Source organism: Mesocricetus auratus, unplaced genomic scaffold (genome assembly GCF_017639785.1).
Source record: "Mesocricetus auratus isolate SY011 unplaced genomic scaffold, BCM_Maur_2.0 Super-Scaffold_15014, whole genome shotgun sequence".
Classification (NCBI taxonomy): domain Eukaryota; kingdom Metazoa; phylum Chordata; class Mammalia; order Rodentia; family Cricetidae; genus Mesocricetus; species Mesocricetus auratus.
Genome location: NW_024429186.1, coordinates 14482658 through 14507402, shown reverse-complemented (window position 1 = coordinate 14507402; position 24745 = coordinate 14482658). Strand labels below are relative to the sequence as shown.

The 24745-nt window shown below is 50.0% G+C and overlaps 1 protein-coding gene across 6 annotated transcripts in view; it reads right to left on the bottom strand.

Annotated features, from left to right (window-relative positions):
- Positions 1–12422: 12422 nt before the first annotated feature.
- Positions 12423–24745, bottom strand: part of Syne3 (spectrin repeat containing nuclear envelope family member 3) — a 92430-nt gene continuing 80107 nt past the window's right edge. For 4 of the 6 annotated variants that reach the window (XM_040742560.1, XM_040742557.1, XM_040742558.1 and 1 more), the window contains exons 17-19: positions 24020–24058; positions 15975–16038; positions 12423–15038 (exon numbers count right to left, since the gene is read on the bottom strand). In XM_040742560.1, the coding sequence (XP_040598494.1) occupies positions 14539–15038; positions 15975–16038; positions 24020–24058 (603 nt within the window). In that variant the 3' untranslated portion in view covers positions 12423–14538. The remainder of the gene's footprint in view (positions 15039–15974; positions 16039–24019; positions 24059–24745) is intronic. The other 2 variants (XM_005068354.4, XM_005068356.4) reach the window with 2 other exon arrangements.

The window sequence follows — 24745 nt, the reverse complement described above, 5'->3', positions numbered from 1 at the left end:
TTTATTGATTGTTGTTCTTAGCCCCTGTGCTATTGGTGTTCTGTTCGGGAAGCTGTCTCCAGTGTCAATGTACACAAGCCATCTTCTGTAACCAGGCAAGGCTCCCAGAGGAGGGACTGAGACACCAACCCAGCCACAAAGCCTTTGACCTACAACTTGTCCTGCCTGCAAGGTATACTGGGGGTAATGGTGGCACAGAACTTTTGGGAGCAGCCACCCAATCACTGGTTCAACTTGAGGCCCATGCCACAAGAGGGAGCCCCACATCTGACACTGCCTAGATGGCTAGGAACAAGAGGCTGGACAGTGCAAAGACCTAGGATATAACCAAACATGACTGGCAAAAACCAAAAAGAAAAGCCAGTGAAATGAATCCTAATGATATTCTACTATAACTCCTGGATCAGAAGCGCCAGCCCAGTCACCATCAGAGAGGCTTCATCCAGCAAACTTATGGGAGCAGATGGAGAGACCCACACGTAAACATTAGGTAGAGCTCAAAGACCCCGTGGAAGAGGGGGAGGAAGGATTGTAAGAGCCAGAGGGTTGGGCTGGAGAGATGGCTCAGAGGTTAAGAGCACTGACTGCTCTTCCAAGAGGTCCTGAGTTCAATTCCCAGCAACCACATGGTGGCTCACAACCATCCATAATGAGATCTGGTACCCTCTTCTGATGTGTAGGCATACATGGAGGCAGGATGTTGTATTCATAATAAATAAATACATCTTAAAAAAAAAAAAGAGCCAGAGGGTTAAGGACACCAGGAGAACATGGCCTACAGAATCAACTAAGCAGGGCTCACGAGAGCTCACAGAGACAGAAGCAACAACCACAGAGCCTGCATGGGTCTGAGCGAGGTCCTCTGCATATATGCTATGGTTGTGCAGCTCGGTGTTCCTGTGGGGCTCCTAACAGTGGGAGTGGGGGGGATGTCTTTGATTCTCCTGCTTTTGGGACCCTTTTCCTTCTAGCCTTGATTTGAAGGTTTGTGCCCAGTCTTATTGTAACTTGTTAGGCCATGCTCGGTTGGGAAGCCTGCTCTTTTCTTATAAGAAATGGAGGAGTAGATCTGGGGGAGAGGGGAGGTGGAGGGTGCTAGGGGGAGTGGAGGAAGGGGAAACTTTGGTCAGGATTTAATGTTTTAAAAACCGGAAAGGACAAGAAAAAACTGGAAAGAAATAAAGGGAGAGTGATGACAAGCCCCCCCCTCCTAAAAAACAGGGTGGAAGGAGAGAGAACCAACTCCTTAAGTTGACCTCTGACCCCAATGTACACTGTAGGGTACACCCACACTCACAAGATAAACAATAAATGGTAACTTTTTAAAAATGGCTTTTAAATTGAATTCTGAAATCTTGAATAACTGGGAAACCTTCCAACTCACACCCCAGACACTCCACACATCCACGTGGCAGCAACTGGACAGGCCCCGCCTCCCTATGATGGTGTCTTCCACTGAATCTGGCCTGCTCATTGGTGTTTTCTGACTAGAGTCTATAAGCCCATGAGTTTACAGACCCAGACTTAGAGCAAAGCCAACACTAGAAAGAAATCAAAAACAGAGGAAGAGCATTTTCAAGATAGCTCCCAGCTCCTTCCCATAACACCTCAGAGTCCTTCTTAACCCTGTGTTGTGGGCAGTCTCCGGGTAACCTGCCAGGCTCTCAGGGGTAGAAGAGTCTGTCCAACATCCCTGGTTCTGCTTACCTTCCTTAAGGTCTTGCCATTCTCTGGGTAGCTGGTGGTCTGGGGGGGGTGCAGAGGGGCAAGATATGAATAATGGGTATGCTTCGCCCCCTCTTGCAAATTCTTGATCTCACAGGAGGTCAGTAGAAGGCAGAGTTGGAGGGCTACTAAGCCAACTTCAGATCATGGCCTTGAGACAGCATTCTATTTCTTTATTTGCTTGTTGATTTGTTGAGACAGTGCCTCTCTGTAGCCCAGGCTAGCCTAGCATTCATGGCAATCCTCATGACAAGAGCTGGGATTATGGGAACGAGCCATTCTGGTTCTTAGCCATTTCCTTCTTTGATAGTCACCACCAGAATCGGGTTCAGCACCATGCAGTTCTCTGTGTGGAAGCCTCTAGCAGCTGTTGGTGCTGCTTTATCATTTAATGAAGGCTGGCACGGGTTACCATGGAGTGAAGGGCTCCATCCCCATTTCCAGGACACATTCAGATTTTAATACATGTCAAAATGAGAGATGTTTTCTGTTCCAACTGTAGGGCTTCAGTGGGGTAGAACATGCCTTTCAGCAAAAGTTTAATGGCAAGGAGGCGGTGGGTTTGTGAAATGCCTTCTCTTTGTTCATAGACCAGCGTATCACTGGAGTCCAAAGCTCTGCCTGTGGCTGTTCAGAGGCTGGTGCTAACTGCATGTAGTCCTAATGCCTTCTGACTCCTGCAGAATGTCCCCTAGCTCCTCTCCCACAGCTCAGAATGCCTGGAACAGAACAATGACTCCAACTTCACATTCTGGCTTCTGAAGTATTGACTTAATGGGGCCCGCACTGAAGCAAGATCTCCCAGGGATGTGTGCCCAGAGCCCTGTGAGGCTCCCAAGTACAGTGGCTGACTGAGTTATGGACACCCATCTGTGCGTGCCTATAGGCGTGTGTGGGTATGTGTCTGTGTGATGGCTGTGTGTGTTGAGTTCCAGTCTGCACTGTAGGTAATTCAGTAGTATCTATGTATAGTATGGAGTGTGGTATGGTATGTAGGTACTATGTGTATTGTACACGGGCATTTATGCAGTGAGAGAATGTGCATACTTGCAGGTATGTGTGCAAGCATGTGTATATGTCCATGGTGTATGTCTGTGTATAGTATATGCAGGTTCGCATCTGTGAAGAGCTTGTGCTTGTATGATATGGTAGTGTATGACATATATGTGCATGTGCCTACGGGATTTGGTGCATGTGTGTATGTGTCCATGTGTGTCTCTGTAAGGTGTGTGGATACATGTGTAGTCTGTGTGAATGCATGCAGGTGTTGAGTAGTGTGTGTGATTGTCTATGGCGCATGGCATGTGTATCTGTCAATGTGCTCGTGTGCCTGCTTTGGTTCCTTCTTCCTACCCTTGTATGAAGTTAGGCCGTGGATTTAGCTGCAGAGCTCTCTGGTACCTTGTTCTCACCAGGTGACCTACAGTGATGTAGAGCAAGGGTTTAAGGAAGACTGACACCGCCGTGAGTCTTGTCTACCATCCTCGTTCTCCCCTTCCTCTTCTTTCCTGACATGCAATAGAAACTCCCAATCTCTTAGTATTTTTGCAATGCTGGGGATTGAATCTAGAATCTCTCCCATAATTAGGCAAACACTCCGACAGAGCCACCCCTCCCACCCCACCTCTGCAAGCCGGTGAGACCTATGATGTTCTCAGCAGTCACCCACGTTGGAGGGCTCCTGATGGGTGGAGAGAGTTCACCCTGTGCACACCAGTCCCCCTCTACCTCCAGCGCTTGCTCATGATAAAGAGGCATGGTGGTACCGTAGAAATGAACACATTGCCAAGGAGACCATTCAGTAAGCTGTCATTCCTGTAGGAAGGAGGTACAACAGGGAGGGTTGTCTTTTGCTGGTTTTGTTTGAAAGCGGTCACGAGGAATAAAGAGGTGCATGGATACTGGGTACCCAGAGGAGTGGCCCAGGGAGGTGCTGTGGACTTGCTGGGTCATTGCCCTTCACAAAGGGCTCTTCTGTGGTGTGGGAACAGTAAAGCCATTTGCTTTGCCCTTTCTCTGAAAGTTCTGCATATTATGGGATTTTGCAGCTCAGAGTCTCTGCAATGAAGGGGAGAATTGGAGGAGACATCCTGCTGAGGGCCATCAACTGTTAAGAGTGGCAGTGGAGACCAGGAGACCCTTCCATTGGCAGCTGCCATGGTTCAGCCACCGCTCTGATGCTGTCATCAGGAGGGCCAGCATGGATCCAGGGAGGGTATGGGGTAGGAGGTCTGCTCGTGGGATCTTAGCATCCACTCTACTCCTGTGATAGTTATGTGAGCCACTTACCCACCCGTGACAAGCCTGTTTCTCCCTAAACCAGTTGGTTGTCTGCAACTGAACTGATTGATTCTAGAATCTTCCCTCAACTGGTCTCCCTAGGACACTTGGGAATCATTGTGTAGCCCCATGGAGAATGCCAATTGCAGATGACAGACAGGATACCCTGCTTCACCCCACCCCCACCCCCAGGTAGGATTGAGAAGGCGATAGGGCCAGTCCTGAGCAAATGGTCCCCGTTTTGTTTATCATGTACCTGGCATCTTCAAGTCCAGTCTCATCCAGTCCTCACAGCTGTGTCTCTCCAGGGAGGCTGAGAACTAGCCCAGGGCCAATTGTCTTGTAGATGTGGCTATTCAAGCAACATGCTCACCAAGCTGACCCAAGCCTGTTGGATTCACCATTCTGAAGAAAGAAAATTAAGAGCAAAGAAAAGCCCGTAAAGACTATTTTTAAGATATCAAAATTTTAATTTTGGAGTGATTCGAGAAAGCCTGCAAAAACAGCACAAGATTCTCACCACCTTCACCCAGCCTCCACTGACCCCTTACATACCACAGGCATTTGTCAAAATCAAAAGGACATTAACGCCGGCATAGCCATGTTAAGGAACTCCAGACGGCATTTCATTGGCTTCCTTCTAATGGCCTCTTGCTGTTCCAGGATGCAATCCAGAACACACACTGCACTTAGTTTTTTTTTTTTTAAACTTACTTTTTCTGTTACCTTGTCACCTCCTTCCAAAGGAAAAGGGGCTTCAATTACTTGCACATGCTCAAGGCCAAGAAACACACACACACAAGGAACGTGAGCCGGGCCGTGGCTCAAAACAATTTTGAGCAATTTCCCTTTACACTTTTCGGTGGATGAGCCCGCTCAGAAAAACTGGCAGCAGAAGGCCACAGGACAAGCCAAAGCAGAGCAGGGGCAGGACCCAAGCCAGACGGCAACTACGATGCCCTCCAACCATGGTAGTCCCCAGCAAGTCGGATCTCTGCTCGGGGTGCCTAACCTGGGGTCACCAAGGCAGCCAGAACTGGCAGGGACAGATGGCAGACAGGCTCCGTTCAAGGATCTGCATACTGATCTTGCCCAGTGGTCCACAAGAAGAAAATGGAACATGTCACTGCTGGATTGAAAGTCGTGGATGAAATGAGAAGGAATTGTTTCACACCTGACTTAGGGAAAAAAATTCACAGTCATAAAAATGAATGACTCACCCAGACAGGCACACAAGCACTGCAGGCAGATTTAGAAAGCCTGTGTGTTTAGTGTTACTTTCACAGCGAGTGGAGTGCCCGAAAGGTGCTAAATGGGAAGGAGAGAGACTGGGTCCAGATTTCTGACCGGAACTGTGTTTTCACACCGAGGTTCTTGACTCATGGGTAGATGGATGCTTCTGCAGGGGAAGCTGCCTAATAGAACCCCATAACCAACCCCACATACAAGCCCAGGGTGGAGGATCCTGTGGGCAAAGCTCGGACAACATGCTTCATTATCATTGATGTTGATGACAGTTAGGAGGGGAGGCGCCTCCTTATTCCTGCCATGAGACCCACCAGACGGTGTCTGTGCTACCTAAGACTTCAGACCCCATGGGCTGAGTGGACCACCTTCCTTAAGGTGTAAATTCCTCATCACAGGTGTGATCTCTTGTCTGACTAGCAACAGGGAGTCCTCAGGAGTGTCTGTGAACCTGTGGTAAGTCCTGGGTCACTGGCTTGGCTTCTCAGACCTCACTACAAGCGAGTGGCATTCCTTGTCTAGGAAACACACAGGCCATGTGAGCTGGACTGGATCTCAGAATGATTTAGAGCATTTGTATCTTGCACACATATATATACAGGCTCATACACACACATACCATGTCCCCACGTGGTTCACACTGCAAGAACTACACCATTTCATCCTTCCTATTTCTCGCTTGTAGCTTACAAAGCACTGTGGGTGGAGAAGGCTGGTCTTTAAAACCAAGAACAGAGAGAGCTATAGGACTCTGATCCACAGGGTTGGTGATAATCCTCAAAGCTCAGTTCTCTTTGTTGGTACCCATATTGGGGGCTCCATCTCTCTCTTCAGGTGTGTCTAAGAATTTTCCAAGGCTACCCACTCACTCCTGGGGATGGTGGTGGGCATCTACAGAACATTCAGATGGATACTCTCAGGGATGATGCTCATTCTGGTTTGTGTGTTGCAGTGGCCTTGGGTTCCACCTCTGCACAAATGAGGACTAATCCTGAAGCAGGAAAGAATAGGGCAGTTCAGTACTCTGGGACTGTGTTTGGTTGTGCTTTTTGCACATCTCCCTTGAAATAATGCACTTGGAAGTTTACCTCCATCACCTGTAGGTACCAGGTACACACACCCTTCTTCAAACAGTTCACCAGCAACCTCAGAACCCCCTTGGCCCCCTCCCTCTACCAGGCTACATACATCCCCAGCTCTGAACAAGTTTCCTCACTCCTAATAGCAATCAAATTTAGACAATTCTGTTCTAGTGTTTTCCCAGTGTATCTGGATATGAAGAATAGAAGAGACAAACTGGCCTGAACTGGACAAGACAACTCTTATGAAAGAAAGAATTTAACTGTGGGCTTGCTTACAGGTTCAGAGGGCTAGTCCATGATCGTCATGGTGGGAAGCAGACAGGCATGGCACTGGAGCAGTAGCTGAGAGCTTTACATCCTGATCCCCAGGCAGTAGGCAGAGAGGACTTTGACTGACATGGGCATTTGAAACTCCAAAGCACCACCCCCGTGACACACTTCCCACAACATGGCCATACCTACTCCAATAGGGCCACACCTCCTAATCCTTCTCAAACAGTTGCACTAACTAGGCACCAAGCATTCAGTGAGCCCATGAGGGCCAATCTCAAACCACCACATGCAATAAGGCAAAACTGCATCTTCCACTAACCTTTTAGGAAGGGTTCCCTATTTGATCATTGTAGTCATATGCATAATTGGGTGTGCATGTGACTAAACTCCGATGCATCATAGGAAGGGACACATTCATACAGGAAAAAGAAAGGAATATATGACCTCATATATCAATCAAAATAGGGAGCCACTCAAGTCACACCCCTTAGCAAACAGCCCTTCCTTTCCTCGGTCTCCAGGAAGGAGGTCCCAAATAGCAATCAGCCCCCTGTCAATCTTGAGCATGTCTCTGCAACCTGCACTATGATACACACAGGTGACAGAGCTAGGCTGCCAAGTGCATTCCTTCAAGGGAAGTGTGCAAAGAACAAAACCACAGTCCCAGAGTACTTCGCTTCAAACAATGTGACCTTGATGCTTCTCCAGATCCATGTGAGCCTTGTTTTCAGTTCTTTGATGAAGAGGCCAGCAACCTTGAAATACCCTGCCTGGAGCCCAATCACCAGCAATCGTCCTGCCTAAAAACAATGTCAACTTAGGTTAGCCATAATCCTGTTGTATCTTCCACCTCATGCCTTCCCCAGATAACTCCAGACTTCAGAAGAAGGCAACCACACAGTATCTCATAGACCAAAATAGAGCTTTTTATTTCCAAACAAAGGGCAGATACAGAAAAAAAACCATAAAACAACAATGAAAACATGAAATTATCTTTCAGAATATTGCTGCCATGTAAGTGAAGAAGAGGCAGGGAGCTCTAAGCAACTTTACAACAGCACCAAGCTGGGACCGGAGGACTCACGTGGCCCTTCCCACAGAGTTGAGAGGCACTGAGGCCCTCAGTCAGCTCTGGACTTGATATGAACCGAGATAAAACACATATGTTCCAAGACTGTCATTTGGCTCCAATTCTGCCTGCCTTCCCAGAAAACTGAACTTATCAAAAATTCATGTTTTATAATCACAGAGACTTGTGACAAGGGGAGATGGTCCCTCTGTACTGTTTACACAAGGGAACATTTTAAACAATGAATTTGATTGCTCTGGACACCAAAACACACCTATGCAACACACATACACACAAGCACACATATGCACGTAAACACACATGCACGCATGTATGCACACACGCATGCATGCACACTCACACAGAGACATGCATGTATGCACACATGCATGCATGCACGCTCACACACAGACATGCACACGCCTTCCCTGTCCACCTCTTTATCCCAGGAGCTCCAAAAACTTGCCTGACCCCCGCATCTTTGCTCTTCTAGAAGAATTTGGCACCACACACAGTGATCTCTCAATGCAACTTCTGCCCTGCCTCTGCCCATGACAGCGGTGACACGAGTCTATTTCCAGCCTTGCCCCTAGCGCTCTATCCTGGTGCTCCCAACCCCCGCTGGCAATGGGAGTCAAAGAGCTTGCCAGCAGAGTGGACACAGGAAAGGAGCTCTGCAACCCCTGCACAGGAATGGCACCCTCCATCAGGCTAACCGGGTTCGGGAGTAACAGTGGCCAGTGGTCCATAGAGGAAAGAAAACAATTGGGGCATGAGGCAAGTTCCACAGTGGCAGAAAAACGTCACCCCTGGGTTCAAATCCTAAATGTCTTACTTACCCACTGGCTGGCTGCTTTTAGGTAGGTGCTAGCTCTGTCTGGGCTCTGAGTTCGGCACCTAACCCTAAGTTCATGACTCCATAGCCCAGGCTTTCAGGAGCTGGGCTGTATTTCAGATGCTTCCTCGTGGGTCTCTTCTGCTCTCTTCCCTCAGAACTAGAAGAGGGGCTAAGGCTCATCTGCACAGTGTCACCAGGAGTCCAGGTGGCCTGACTGCTGAGCTAGCACAACAGCACTGAGCAGGGACCGGGGGACTCACATGGCCCTTCCCTGCACAGCTGAGAGGCACCAAGGCTCTCAGTCAGCTCTGGACTTTGAAAGGAAGCTGGCATCTCTTGGGAATCTGAAGTCCTCTGCCACTGCTGTCTCCTGTGCTCAGAGATGGCTGGGTACCATCCTGTGAGCACCTATGATGTTACCATGGGAACCAAAGGCAGGCAGGTGCCTGGAGGATGCTGAGTCTGTGGGCTGCCTATAGCGCTTGTGCTGGAAGACCCCAGGCTTTTGTCTTCGGTTAATTTTTTAAAACAACCCCCCCTCCTTGATCTTATGTCGACAAACAGTGCCTGGGGGCTGAAAGGGAAATGTCGGCTGATCTTAAGTCCTTCAGTCGCAACCCTGTGATGGAGAGGCCCTGGGGTCTGTCTATGGGGTGACACTGGGTCCCAGTGACCTGCTAGGTTAGCACTAGTCTAGAAAGCTGTGGCCCTTTTTCCCTTTCCAGGAGTTGCTCTCAGGAACCCAGTGTAGCCATGAATGACTGAAAGCCACTGGGATCGTCCTGGAAGATCTGAACACAGAGCAGGTGGCAAGCTCAGCCCAGGCTCTTCAGGACAGGGGAGGGGCTGCCTCTGCAGCACAACTCTTCTCTCCCAGGTTTCCAGGGTGGGCGTTCCCTGAGTAGATTCAGGGACTCCTGGAACCTGGCAGGAGCCAGCGGGCAGCACAGAGGCCATTCTTGGAACTTCAAAAGGCCACGCCTTCAAGTTCGGCTAAGAGAGCATGAGATCCAGATGCAGAGCTCAGAATAAGCCTAAGATTCAGGTTCTGGCAGTGGCTGACACCCCTAGGTACCAGCCTGGTCCATTCTACTTTTCTTCCTTGCTAAGAAAAACTGACTTCTTACTGGAATGTTCTAAAGTTAATGTGGGGGTTGGGGGAAGAACCAGGCAAGTGTTTAGTCTTTTCAGGGGATTAGGATGAGGGATGAGGGTGACAAGCAGGTACTTCCCACAGGACAAATTAGCAGTAACACTTGGTGTGTTTTTCGGATCAGGAAATCCATTCAGGCTGTAGAGCAAGGCTCAGTTATCAACTACTCATGTCTACCATGGGCAGGTTAAGGAAGGGAATGATCCACTTCTCTCCTCTATGCTGACCTGGACAAAGTACAAGACTACAACAAGGGGAACAGAAGAGCCTCCATTGCAGGCTGACCTCCCTGAGAGAGAAGTGGGGTGTGATCCTTCCTGGGTTGTGTCTAAAGACTTAGATGTCTACAGCCATAGGTAGCCTCCTGCCAGGCCCCAGTGCTCAGATCCCAAGGATCTTCCTTGAGGCCTCTAGAGTCCCAGCCAGTGAGCTTTCGTCCTCCTGCAACCCAGGCCCTGTCTCCTGCCCCTCATCTGACTGCCCCGGCATATCCCCTCTGCCCTGTAGCCACAGTCACATTTAACTTTCAGAGGCTGTGAAACACCCTCCTACTCATCCCCAGGTCCCCTGGGTCTCCTCCACGGCCCTCTAGCTCCTGGTAGGTTGAGTACATGTGGGAGGCAGATGAGCAAGTTAAGGGTCAGGGCCCTAGTCTGGGTCTAGCATCTTTTTTTTTTTTTTTTTTTGGTTTTTCCGAGACAGGGTTTCTCTGTATTGTTTTGGAGGCTATCGGTCCAGCCCGGCCTCGAACTCACAGAGATCCGCCTGCCTCTGCCTCCCGAGTGCTGGGATTAAAGGCATGCGCCACCACCACCCGGCTTGGGTTTAGCATCTTACACACAACAGACACTTCCTGTTCTAAGAGATCCGGATGGCAGGACCTAGACTCTGTTTACCCTAATGTTCCTACATGTGTGGCCCCAAGAAGGAACTCCAAGGGCTTAATATATGGTTTAGGATGAAGAAGGGACAGATACTTCCTCTGTCTATCTAACTATCTGTCTGTCATCTATCTACCTATCTATCTATCTATCTATCTATCTATCTATCTATTCATCCACCCATCTTCCCTTCTCTCTCTCTCTCTCTCTCTCTCTCTCTCTCTCTCTCTCTCTCTCTCTCTCTCCTCTTCTCTCTCTTCTACTCCCCCCTTCCTTTCTATCTGCCTTCCTTGAGGTCTCCCTTCTTAAACAGTGGTAAAACCCATGCAACATAAAGTCTGTCTCCATAGGTACTTAGTGTGTGTTAGTGTCCCTCAGTCTCTGTGGTCCCCCAGCTCTGCTCTCCCCTGTCCCTATTTCCCAACTGATTACCCCAGTCAGATCAGCTCGGCTTAGATTCTCAAACCCTGTTCAGAGCTTGTTGATCTGGTCAGTGCTGGCTCCACACTGCATGGAGAAAGAACAGGTCCCCCAGTCTCTCTTGCCGTCAGGCAGCCTGAGCATCCTGGCAGGGTGGCCCACGCACGTGGCACCTGGCCTTCCAGCAGTGGCTCACGAGGGGCTTGTTGTTCTGCTTGTCCCAGGCTGTAGAGGAACCCAGTCCTTTCTCTAAAGCATCTTAGGACTCTGGTCCCACAGGGAAGTGAGGCCAATGATTGGGGACGTCAGGGGGCAGAGGAGGCCTCAGCTCCAGGGTGTGTGGCAAGTCGTGCCTCTTGGAGCAGCGTGAGGATGATGGCCCACAACGCTCGGCTGTGCCTGCTGAGGTGATTCCTCAAGAGCAATAGGCTAGCTCACAGGAAGCTGAGTCTCCTTAACTCTACCCCAATGGAGCCGAGGGCAGAGAGCTGCCACTCAGTGACACCATTCCCAGAGGCCACAGAGACTACTGCTTGTGGCACCAGCTCAAAGTCCTCTCCTCCCAGTATGGGCTCCAGGGTCCAACAACCATAGATTCAAGTATCACGTGGATATGGGCAAGTGACTATATCTTTAAGAGCCTCCGTTTCTCATCTCACACTTAGGGATGAAGAACTATCAGGCTTGAGTTCATGTGAGCAGTGTGGGAATCAATGAAATGCCAGCCTGTCGGTGTTGGTTCCCCATGGAAAGGCATTGCCTGTGTCTTGTTAGGGTTTCTATTGCTGTGAAGAGACACCATGACCACAGTGACTCTTACAAAGAAGACATTTAATTGGGGTGGTGGCTTACAGTTTCAGAGGTTCAGTCCATTATCATGACGGGGAGCATGGTGGCATGCAGGCAGACATGGGGCTGTTAGTCTAGACCAGAAGGCAACAGGAAGTCGACTGACTGTCACACTGAGGGAAGCTTGAGCAAAAGAGACCTCAAAGCCCGCCCCCACAGTGACACACTTCCTCCACCAATGCCACACCTCCTAATAGTGCCACTCCCTTTGGGGGCCACTTTCTTTCAAACCGCCACAGCCTGTGTGGAGCGAGCAGCCCCTCTGCCTTGCCCACCAGCACCTCCAGGGCTTCCTAGCTCACCTGCCGTCCTGACCACTAACTCCAGTTACACCATCTGCATTATAAGCATCGTCTCTGCTCCTGCATTCTGCACTCAGAGAACAGAAGGGGCAGCAAAGGGCAGACAGAGGGACACAGGGCAGGGGACCAACGGCATTGATGTCACCTGCTTGGATCCTCACACACACATTCCTGGTTACAGGTGAGCACAGTCTGCAGGACCAAAGAACACACACACACACACACACAGAACACACACACACACACACACACACACACACACACACACACACAGAGAGAGAACACACACACATACCCCTAACAAAGACTTTTAAAGCTTTTTAAGCTCCAATACTTCTCCCCAGGAACACTTTCCAATTCTCTATGGTAATTGGCTAGGAGGCAACATCACAGTAGCAGGTGTCCATACCCACTTTAAGCAAAAGAAGTTATGTCTGAAAAGCATTCAGAAATGGCTAGTATGTCATATTCCAGCTATATTCATGTGAAAGTAATAAAAACATCAGCCCCCTCTGTTAAAAAGTTATGCAAATAAGCAATCCACAGTGTGATTATCGATAATTAAAAATATACATACATGTTCCCCACCACCCATATAAATACAGGCATGTTCCCTGCCACCCACATAAATACAGGCATGTTCCCTGCCACCCCGCCACCCACATAATGCAGTTTTCACCGTCCCAAGCATTTACCATGAGACATGACTGCATTCATAGGAAAAAGCTCTCTTTTCTGCTTTTCGCTTAAGTTCTGGGGATGGAACCCAGGACTCACACCTGTTGGGCAGGCTCTCCCTCTCTGACATGCACTAGCTCTGTTCCTCCTGGGAGGGGAGCTGTGGGGAGGTTGTGCTATAACAAACACAATATCACCTGAAGACTGTGGTAACCAACTCACTGCTATGTGGCTATGGGTAAGTGGCTTTCCTTCTCTGAGCCTCACCTGTGAAATGGGCTGGTAGAAAAGGAAGTACAGATATCCTTTGTCACAGTTCTGGCCGAGTGGTGGGCCAATGGTTTTAGTGAGCATCAGAACTTGGCTATACCTGGGTCTGAGGTCAGGGTTCACCAGCCCCTAATTTCCCAGCTAGGTGGGAAGGTACGGGGTAGGGGGCTGGGAGGTGGGGGGGTTGTGGTTTAGTAACAAGTCCCAAGGCACTACATTCCTGCTTGCCAATGCCCAGCCTTTCCTAGGTACTGCACTAAGATGAAACCAGACATGGTGTAGCCTGATGCCAGCTTGGGAGGGACTTGGTGTGTGTGTATAAGGTGGTGACCTTAGAGCCGGGTCCCTCCTAGGGCCTCAGTATTGGCTGTGTTTAAAGTGCTTCTTTGGGTCTTTAACACTGTAGTTGTATATCTGATGACAAGGCCTGAGGGCACCCTCACCTAACAGACAAATTCCATCTGTCAAAAGGGGGCATTAAGAACTTTCTAAAAGAAAAAAAAAAGTGTCAGTTTAGGGCAAACCTGATCCAGTTTTAACCCACTTAGGCATCATCCCAGAATTCCCTGGCCATGTTTCCAGCCTTGGGCATAGCCCGGAGTCACCCCAGATGCCTCCCATACATGCCTAGAGCTCACCTTGCTCGCTCCTGCCTGGGGCTAGACTGTGAGTCCTGGGGCCATCGAGGGGGCTTGGGGGTGCGGGAGTGGGGGTGGTGGTGTAGTACTTGCCCAGCCCTATAGACTCCACCAACCTGCAGAGTTCCTTCTTGGGTGGGAAGAGAAACCCTGTCAGATGGGCCGAGTCTTTTCCTCTCTGCCTTGTGTGGGCTAGTGTTTCCACTCTGCCCTCAGTTCACGCCCTAACCTGTAGACTGACCAATGACATCGATGTCACAGGCCTCCTGGGACTGGCATAGGCCACTGGCAATGTGCTTAGCCCTGTGCATAGGAATAAAAAGTCAGGTTCACCTTCCATTTTCTTTCTCCTAGAGAAAACACAAACAACACCCTGGCCACTTCCTGAAGACACGGGGTCACAGTCATGGTCACAGGCATTCCTTGCTGGTCTGTGTTATCAGTGGCTGCTGTGTGGGGGCAGGGCACTAAGCATCATTACTCTGTGGGCCTCGTCAGTTCTTTTCAATTCTGCTCCTCTCCCGGTATCCCTCTGTCACTTGTGAGGGCTCAGTGCTTGGGGTGTGCTGTGCCCGGCCATCACCGCGTCTCTTGATCTAGCACGATCTAGCACACATGCAAGAGAGCCCGGGGCTCGGGTTCTGTTCAGCTACACTCACGGCTCACAATCTTCTGCGCTGACATCTGGATTCCTGGGAGACAGGTCATCATAAAAGCAATGCGTGATTTCTCCTTCCAGGGATGGCAGGGAGCTAAGGCACGGGTGTCACCAATCCCATTATGGAAGCGCACCGCTGGGGGCTTCCTCAGGCACAAAGCGACTTTGTATCTGAAGTCAGCCACACTGAGCATACACACATATATATACACACACATACACACACACACACACACACACACACACACACACACACGGCATATAAAAATTCTGTACATTTGCCTCTAACCACACACAGTACACATTTAGTATAAATAGACAGAAATGACATCGTAGAAAAAGCAGGTTTGTTCTGGGAACAGATGCAGCATTTAGACTGAGGCTGTTCTGGGTGTCTAGTCTGTCCAGCTTCCCCAGGCAGCCAGCCTCAGAGGGACTGCTGAAGGTCACCTGTATGCCCCGGTGGGCTAGGTGGGTGGCGGGCCGTTGTAACGAAGCATGAGTGCGAAGGAGCGGGCGAAGTTGTTGGCCAGGGCGCAGCTGCGCTCCTCCTCGCCGGCCGGCAGCAGGAAGAGCAGGAGAAGAAAGAGCAGGAGCAGCAGCTGCAACGGTAGCGCCACGCGGCACGCTTTCTGTAGGAGAGAGCAGGGATTCCGCCACCGCCTCTGCTGCCGACTCTGTGAAGCGACACAAGACGCGCCATGAGCGAGCGACTGGGAGGCTCAAGGGGAAGTGGGGCAGGAGGGCTCGCTGGACAAACTGCGACCACAGGTGTACAGTCTGTCCCCTGTGCAGAGGGCTGCCATGGCTGGTCTTCAAGCATCACCATGGAAACAAACCTCCGGGCATGCCTACGAGGGGGTTCTAGATTGGGTTGAGGTGGGAAGCCCCGCCCCATGGACAGCCTCTGAGCATGTCTATGAAGGGTTCCAGTTGGGTTGAGGTGGGAAGACACGCCCTAGCTGTGGGTGCCACCATATCATGGGCTGTGATCTTGGACTGAATAAGAAGGAGAAAATGACCTAAGTATCAGCATCCACCTCTCTCTGCTTTCTGGGCTGTGGACACAGTGTGACAGGGGAACCATGACTTCCCCGAGAGAGGCTGTACCCTCACACCCTTCCTTAAGCTGCTTTTGGAATTTCTCACAGCAGTGAGAAAATTAAAACGTGCCACTGATTCAGTTTTGCCAGCCACAAGGATCTCTGCAGTTTCCTTAAACCATTCAAGGATTTGACAGGAAGAAACACAATAAAACAGCAGATTGGGCCAAGGATGATATAACCCCTCCTTGGTGGACCCACAGTCCCAAACTTGCAACGACTTGACTTAGAAAGCAACACTTCCTCAGTGGAAACCATATTTCAGGTTTGATCTCTTCTTGAGCCAGACAGACACATGTAGTCCAATGCCCTCTGGAGATGCTGGGCAGCAGGGCCAACCAACGCCCCATGAGCGGCCCAATCACAAAGGCGGTGGCTGGCCATCTACAGGCTGCTGTGTGGCTGAGCTGGGATGTTCCACTGTTACAGGCATGCTCTGTTACGGTGTTTTCAATTCACAGTGGCTTCTTGAGGACAGAACCCCATGGTGAGTTGAGTATGACCACTTACTGAGAATCCTGAGGTGGCCAATCAAAACTCTCCATCTCGAGGTGGGTATAATGATGACTGCCACCTGACACAGAGTAAGGATTAAATGAAATGGAGCCCAGGGCACCACAGGCACTGAATAGCAGCCGCCATCACGGGTCCACATCCTAACCTCACCCCCATCTGAACAGTCACCATGGCCACCCAGACACTGAGCATCAGCAGAAGGAGCACCATGCCCTCTTCCCAGGACTCTCCTCTCCTCCTCCCCATCCTCCTCCTTTTTCTCTCTCCTCTGTATGATCACCTTGAGTTACCTGAAGGTCACTCTCACATGCTCCAGTGCCCAGCAGACTTCCCTGCAGTAACGTCCACAGGGCATATCCTGCAGTCTGCAGGGGCTGGGCAGAGTGTGGCTCTGTCGGGGATGATGATGGTGGTGAGGATGGTTGTGGTGATTGTGTGGTGGCAGCAGAGGTTGTGGTAATGGTGGTGATGGTGACGGTGAGGATGGTGCTGGTAGTGGTGAGGAACAGAACTGACTCCATGACATTTTCTGACGACTTTGCCAGACTGAAAACTCTGATGACCCATATGAATTCATGGAGAATGATGGGAGAGCAAGACAGTAAGCTGTGACATCACTAGAATGCTGCAACCCAAAGCCTCCTGGGTAGAGGAGCTGTTTATAATGGGCCTTTCCATTCTCTCTGGAGCCTCCATTCTTAGAACTGGGCTTCACGTGTGCAAATGCATCTGTGCCTTGGGCTTGACCCTTCTAAACTAGCTTTTAAGGGCCAGATGTGTTTGCATTCACAAGTGTGAAGCTTGCAGGAATTCAGGGGATGCCTACAACTGCCCAGACATTACTTCTAGAGCATCTTCCTTCAACTTGAGGACTTTAAACTCTAAAATGTTCTTTACGATAAAAAACCTAAATATTTGAAGTAAAAGGTATACTTTAATGAGAGTTTCAAAAGTTTGGACATCATGCAGGCATGAACACATTTGAGTATACACACACACACACACACACACTTCTAACAAATATTTTTTTAAGATGTCAACAAGGAAATGGATAATCTTAGTTCATCTCAGTTCTAAGAGCTTCTCTGTGCCTTAGTTTCTCTACAGAGTATATTGCCTGTGTCCTACTCAAAGCCATCCAAGAGAGAAAGGAGTCCACAGGAGGCGGGGCTCCCATCCTTCATTTGCTGAATGACAAAGAATATCACCCTCTTTGCTCTGGCCATCTGGCCTATCCCTTAGTACCCAGGAGGTGACCACAGAGACACTCACTGCCCACTGCCTGTGAATATTTTCACTATCCCAATATTCCACCCAGAACATCTGTCATGTGTGCACACACTCCACCCAAGGCCTCATGCTCAACTCTTCCCCTAGGCCTTAGGCTTCCTGGATGTTTCCAGTTGCTCTGGGAGGCTGACTGGCCTCTGCCTTTTATACAGAGCAAGAACGTAAAGCTATAGGAGAGTCCGTAGCCTGAGGTCACACACAGGCTCAACTTCCACCAAGACTGCAAAACCCAGGCTCTCTCCATCACCCTTCACGGTGTCTCTCATAAGAAACCATGGCTAAAGATAGTCACAAGGCACTCTGGGCCTTAGCTGTCCAAATAGGTCCCATCTTGACCCAGCATATTGAGTATAGAAGTTTTATCAATGCAACTGGGGTTGGGGGTCTTTTCCTAAGACCTGACTGGGCCTCATTCACCACCACAAAGCCAGGCCAGCCCCAACAGCTTAAGGTGAAGAGGAACCGGGCAGAGCCCAGCCTGGTGCCTCTCACTATGCCTCCCTCAGCATCAATTTTAACCCTCTGCCTGCCCTGGGACACACTGGTAGCTTTTGTAATTGTCTGTCCTTCGGAGCCCAGGTAGGGGGCTGTGTAAGTCCTAATGGTGAACAGGTTCCCCAGCCAGCCTGCCTAACTTGACCACATATTTTCTCCCCTATTCTCTGGGTACAAAAATCATGGGCTTGCAGCTCGGGGCTCACTACTGAGGGCTCAGAGGAGCCTGTGAGGGTCTCATCTGGACCCAGGCCAGGTTCATTTGATCTCTGTGTGAGATAGGCAGGCCACAGAATCACAGTTTTTCAGACTCTCGGGTTGATGGAGTAGGCGAGAAGGCAAGGCACACTGAACTGGCCTTCACAGCTGGTTGGCTCTCACGGTGTGCAACCAGTCGATGCGTGCAAAGATGGAAGGGAGGGGCGGCTTTGTCCTCACTCGAGGAAGCTGGCACCACGCTCAGGAGCAGGCGCATGGGTGTCCCCATCACATACCATCGTTACATTTGGGTGACCGGGGAAATAGCAGAAAGAGAGGAACCAGGGTAGATGTAGGAATCGGAGCAGCCTCCGGTGGGGCGGAGGAGTCACAGCTTCTGCTGCCTGGAGGCAAGGAAGATGACCCCCAGTACAGTCACCAGCCTCACTGACCAGGCAATCACAGGCTCCCTGGCTGGGGTTAGTTTCTGGGGAAGTGGGGAGGGGAAGTCAGACTCAAGTTCAAAAACTTAGTGTTTAAGGTCATAGCGACAACTCTCTCATAACTCAGCAGTGTCCAACTGCTTCAGGGTTGTGTAGGTGGAAGGAAGATGGCATCCAATGCAGTTTGAGGACAGTCTGGGTCAGAGACGGTAAGACTGAGCAAAGCCCAGCTATTTATTTAGTAGGGACCAGGGATGAGGAGGATTTGGGTTGTTTGCTGAGCTGTAAGCAGGTGACATACAGAAAGTTCAATGACATTACTGCCTCACCCCCAACTGACCTTGCTGTCCATGGGGCAGAGGAGGACGAGAGCTCCTGCAATCAGGCACGTGAGCGTCCATCACAGCACCTGGCACACTTTTTTATTTTTTATTTTTTACCTCAGCTGTGACAGCTATCCTCTACAATGGGAAGCCGACCAATGCCTTCAGATATCCCACCCACCCCAGGCACCCGCTGAAAGGCAAACCAGTATCTCACCACTAAGAAAGAAAGCAGCCACCGCCAATGGCAGAAGGCACATGACTGAAGAGTCTCCATAAGGGAGCTGGGTGGCTCAGTGCTGGGTGCCGTGGCTCAGTAGGGAGAGTACTGATCTAGCATGCGTGAAGCTCCAGGTTTGATCCCCAGCACTGGGTAAACTGAGTATGGCAGTGTCCACCTGTAACAGTGGCACTCGGGAGGTAGAGACAGAGTTAAAACGCCAGGTTCGTCCTCACAGTGAATTTGAGGCTAGGCTGGGCTACGCGAGACCATGGGAAGGGAGGGAGGGAGGAAGGGAGGGAGGGAGGGAGGGAGGGAGGGAGGGAGGGAGGGAGGGAGGGAGGGAGGGAGAGAAGAGGAAGTGAAGAAGGAAATCCCACCCAAAGCTTCATGTGGAGGGGCTGTGCCTTCAGTGGGGAGGAAGGGTGGTGACCTCATAGGAAGAGGGGCCAGAACATTCCATATTTGGTTGAAGGGAGGGGAAAAAGCTTTTTCTTGAGAACTTGAGCCATAGGCAAGGGCTCCCCCAAACACATGGGCTAAGTGCACCAGAACAAAACGCAATCATCAGCAGAGATTTTGACTCCCAGGTGAAGGTGTTCTGAGTGGAAGGAGGAAGCAATCTTGAGTACTCCTTGGGAGGACTAGATTGGAACAAAAAATCCAGATTCCAGCAAGGTGAAAATATAAAAAAACAAAAAAAAAATGATGACTCTTAAAACCTTGGAAATACTATCAGGCAAACCTGATGTCATCCCAGGTGACTCCCACATGTGGACCTGTGTACCAAGAGCCCCACAGTGCGGTGCCCAGGGTACCAAGAGCCCCCTGGCACACTGTGCCCAGGGCCCGCAAACCGGAGGCCAGCAGCCAGTCAGTCCAGGGCTGCAGTGAAAAGACAGTTTTCAGAGAGGGCAATGACACATCCCAGGCCACAGCGGGGCGTGAGGTGACTCTCACCCCACTGCCATTCAAACACGTGTGTCTGAGTGCTGCCATTCAAACAGTCAACTACGATTGTGTGTCTGAGTGCTGCCGGCAAGCATCCACTGGCACCGAGCTGGCTAATTGAATTAATCCTAATTACTCTGTGTGTGCAAACAAACAGGCTGAAGCTGCTGACGTAGCTGGAGGCCTGGAGGGAGGAAAGGAAGTGTGGAGAACCGACCACACGTAAATCATCAGCTCCACAGTGGGTGTCCTTCTTTCCTGTGGGCTGAAAACTATATACAGAATGTTTTTAAGTTGGTGAGATTGCAGCTTTTGCAGAAGGCATCTCCGTTCTACCTGGCTGGTCTCTGCATGCGTGCGTGCATGCGTGTGTGTGTGTGTGTGTGTGTGTGTATGCATGCATGTGTGTGTGCATGTGTGCACAAGTGTGCATGTGCATATGTGTATGTCCATGTGAGTTTATACACACGAGTATGTGCATGTGTGTATGCACACGTGTGTGGAGTCCTATCATAATTGCACGTACCTAACAAGCTAAAATGCATGAGGACTGTGAATTTGGGTCTTGAGTGTCCCATAAAGACTCATGAGTTACAGAACTGATCCCCCAGATAGAGTATTTGGAGGAATGGAATGCTTAAAGGGTGGGGCTGTAAATGACTCTGCCCTCGCAGAGGACCTAGATTCAATTTCCAGCACCCACAGGACAGCTTATAACAGTAATTCCAGTTCTAGGGGATCTGATGTCCTCTTCTGGCTTCTAAAGACTCAGCATGCCTGTGGTGCACATACATTCAGGCAAAACATTCAAACACATAACATACATACATAATAATGATAGACTAAAAGAGGTAGGACATATTGGAAGGTTCACTGGTTATTAGGGGATGTTTCCTTGAAAAGGACTGTGGGCTTCTCCTCTTCCTCCTCTTTTGCTTCCTGGACATGAGGTGGATAGTTTTGTCCCACCTCATGTTCCCACCACAGTGTATGACTTCACTGAAGACCCAAAGCAACAGGGACAAGTGACCATGGATGGGAAACTCTATAAAACCTGTGAGCCAAATAACCCTTCCCTCTTCATAAGCTGAAGTCCTCAAGCATTTCATAATAGTAACTGAAAACTGACTAAAACAAGATCTCTGTGTCATTGCTCTTTCTGCTCTTGGAAGAAGAAGGAAGAGGAGGAGGAGAAGGAGAAGAAGGAGAAGAAGGAGAAGAAGGAGAAGAAGGAGGAGAAGAAGAAGAAGAAGAAGAAGAAGAAGAAGAAGAGGAAGAAGAAGAGGAAGAGGAAGAGGAAGAGGAAGAGGAAGAGGAAGAGGAAGAAGAAGAAGAAGAAGAAGAAGAAGAAGAAGAAGAAGAAGAAGAAGAAGAAGAAGAAGAAGAAGAAGAAGAAGAAGAAGAAGAAGAAGAAGAAGAAGAAGAAGAAGAAGAAGAAGAAGAAGAAGAAGAAGAAGAAGAAGAAGAAGAAGAAGAAGAAGAAGAAGAAGAAGAAGACAAAGCATGAACAGTGTCTACAGGCTCTTTGTGCCAGGCAGTAGGAAGGAAATTTTTCCTGCCTTGAGTTCAGTGGACTCATTTCCTTCATTGGAAGATCATGGTCCAGTAATCACAAATGTCACACACACCAGTGACTGAATCTGGATTTGAACGCAGAGCATAAAACACCTGTTCTCAAAGTGTGGTCCCTGAACTAGATGTGTGAGCAACACCTGGGAATGTGTTCACGAACTATCCAGACTAATGGGTCAGGAGCTCAGGGGCAGGTGCAGCCATCTGGGTTCACAGGCCATCCTAATTGTCTGTGAATATCAAGCTGCCACGAATGGCTTCCTTCTTCACAGGAAGCTAAGGTTCATTGGCTTAAAAGGAAGCCAGAATTGAAGTCAGCCTTCTACTTGTTTAAAACATGGCAAGGACAACCATGTAGAACCTTCTAGCTTGTACCCAACAGTACGAGGGCTGACATCTCCTACCTGTAGCTAAATGAGGTTATGTGATGAACACTGGAGTGAGCTCTCATGGTTGCTGCCCCTCAGAGCTCTCTGATGCAAAGACGACCAGACCCCAGCTCCACAAAGATGTCCCAGCCAGGTGCACATGCTCTAGGTTGGCACATCAAAATTCTTTTGGGGTTGGTGGATTTGGAGCACCTTAAGCAGCCTTCATCAAAAAGTCATTCCTGACTTCGTACCGATAAAATAAATGAATGACTGAAAGAAGTGTCAGTGGGCACCATGACTATACCAAGGATCTTAGAATCTGTCTGACAGAGGTGTACAATCATGGTCCACATGTAACATACACCCCAGGATAGCTAGGGATGTGTTCCAACACAAAACCATAAACTTACTTAAAGCATTGTGAGGGTTTGTTTTTGTTTTTATAAAGAAAGAACTCTTTGTAACTTTATAAAAGATGTATGTCTCAATGTCAAATGATTAGACACCTCTGATCAACTCTAGCCTGGACTGCATGGATGGGGACTCCCAACCACGGAGGGGCTTAAAGTGAATAGACAGGCTGAACACTGATTTTGGGACTTCCATCTTCCACCAGGGGCCACCAAGCCAGTCAGTTCAGGTCACCTGACCATCCAGACACTTGTTCCTAGTCCCTGAGTTTCACACCATTCTGAACTAGGGGGAATCCTGGGTGAAACATGTGTCTCTTGGTATGCTCTGGTTCACACAGCCTTCAAAATTAGTTCAGGGAGTAAATTAAACCAACATTGCTATTCTCACTTCACACATGGGAAAGGGAACCCCAAGGCAGGGTGATTTGTCCAAGGCCATAAAGCTGGTTGGTAAAGGGCCCCAGGTGCAGCCTCGGTCCATAATAAACCCTACCTCATCCACGAGTCACCCATTCGCCTGAAGTTTCCAGAGGCCACTGGACCCAGGGTGCTCGCACCTGGGATTTAGACTCCACGACATCAGAGATCTGAAGTGACTCTAGGCTCTTTGAACCAGAGTTTTCTGGGGACTCGTGTCACTACGGTCGATTTGGGGCAATGACTCAAGGGCAACACCAGGGACAGGAATGGGGGGGAAAGGCCCCAGGATGTTTCCAGAACACTCTGTGAAGGTTAAAGCACGGGCGTTGAGACCTGAGGGCCGATGCCATCAGCAGCCACATGCCTGGTGGACACATCATGCCATTTCCCCCCTCAGGCTTAGAGCTGAGCTAAGAAGGCTACTTGGCGTCAGCGCCAGAGATGCCCTAGCCACAAGTGTTCTGGCTTGAATTGGAAACATCCCCGCAGGCTCTTGGTCTCCTAGCTGGTGGTTCCCGATAAGGGGAGGTTGTGGAGCCTGTGGGAGTTGGGGCCGAGCTGGCTGAGGGTCATACCAGGTCCTAGTCCCCAATTTCTCCTTCCCCCTCTTCCCCCCATCCCCTAAACCTCTCACTCTTCCTTTCCCTCCCTCCCCGGTTGGTCAGGAAGTGGACAGCCATCCTCTGCCACAGACCCCAATGCAATGACATACTGCCCAAGCACAGAGTCCTAACGACTGTGGGTCTGCTCTGAAGCCCTGAGCCAGAGCAAATCCCTTCTCAGGCTTTTTTATGTTGGATACTTGGTCACAGCCCTGGAAATGGAACTGAGATCCTCCTAAGAACCAGTCCAGGGCAGTGGAGGGCACCACCTAGAGGCAGGAGCTGGTACTGTTCTCACTTTAGCTGTGACTTAACCTGGGAAAAGCCAGGGCTTCTGATGGGCACCAGTAGAAACACTTGCCTGGTAGAGCAAAGGACTCCACCACCCCTAGGACCAAAGAGGCCACACGATCCCAATGTTCCCTGGTTTACACCTCCAGTGTGTTCTGGGTCTGGATGACAAATCTAGGGTCCCCTCCCCCCCCCCCCGTTCCCCACTGTGTGTATGCCAAGGCCAATGTACACACACTTGTCAATCCCTCCCAGAGCCCGGGGGCTTCCTGAGAGAACACATACCTCAGAGCCCAACCCATTACAATACAAAGCTTGTTCTCTATCCATGCTCTTCAGATCTCAGGGAACATTCTAGAAAACCCAGACACCCTGCCCCAGAACCACAGGCCTTCCAGCCTTGGACATTCTCTGCCCTCTAGCAGAGGGCAGCCGATGGCAGACACGTACCTTCTGGAATGCAGTCAGCTCCCCTGGAGACGTCTGTGTCTGTTATTTTAGGGAAGGGGAAGAAACGGGGTAAGAATCAGCTAGGCGCGTAAAACTTAAACCCCGCCAGAACCCGTAACGGACTATTCATTTTGTCTGGGGGGAGTATTTCGTTAACATATCTGGTCATCTGCACAGCCTGCACCAGCAGGGGATTCTGTCTAATGAGCTTTTTAGCACGCTCCAGGGCCAGGCGGCACTGTCTAGATGGCCTTGGCCGGGGTTGGGGCTGGGGCCTAGCTGGCTTGGGCTGGGCTGACACCTAGCGGCCAAACTGGCAGTTGTGGGGGCAGAAAAGCCTGCAGTGCCTGAGGCTGTGGCTTCTGGGCTCTGAGACCTGAAAGAGGGATTCTAGAGGGGTCATTTCACCCATTCCTTCGTGGGCCTAGGAAACTTAACTTCTTTGTCTCAAAGTTGTCATCAGTCCAGAGTGAAGGGTTTCCTTCTCCGGTATGGGCGTGTTAGGAGACCATAGCATTTAACAAAGGCTATCATTACCCATGGCTTGTGTAGGAGACAGGAAGTCCAGCGTATTAAAGTACTAGGTCAGGGTCAGAGGAAGGGAGGACTGAGTCTCGGGGCCACTGGCATCCAACCCAGGCATCCCTGTAGCAGCACCGCACGAAAGGGATGTATAACAGAATGCTGTCTCAGCCAGGGAAGGACTGTGACCCTAGCGTCTCCCAC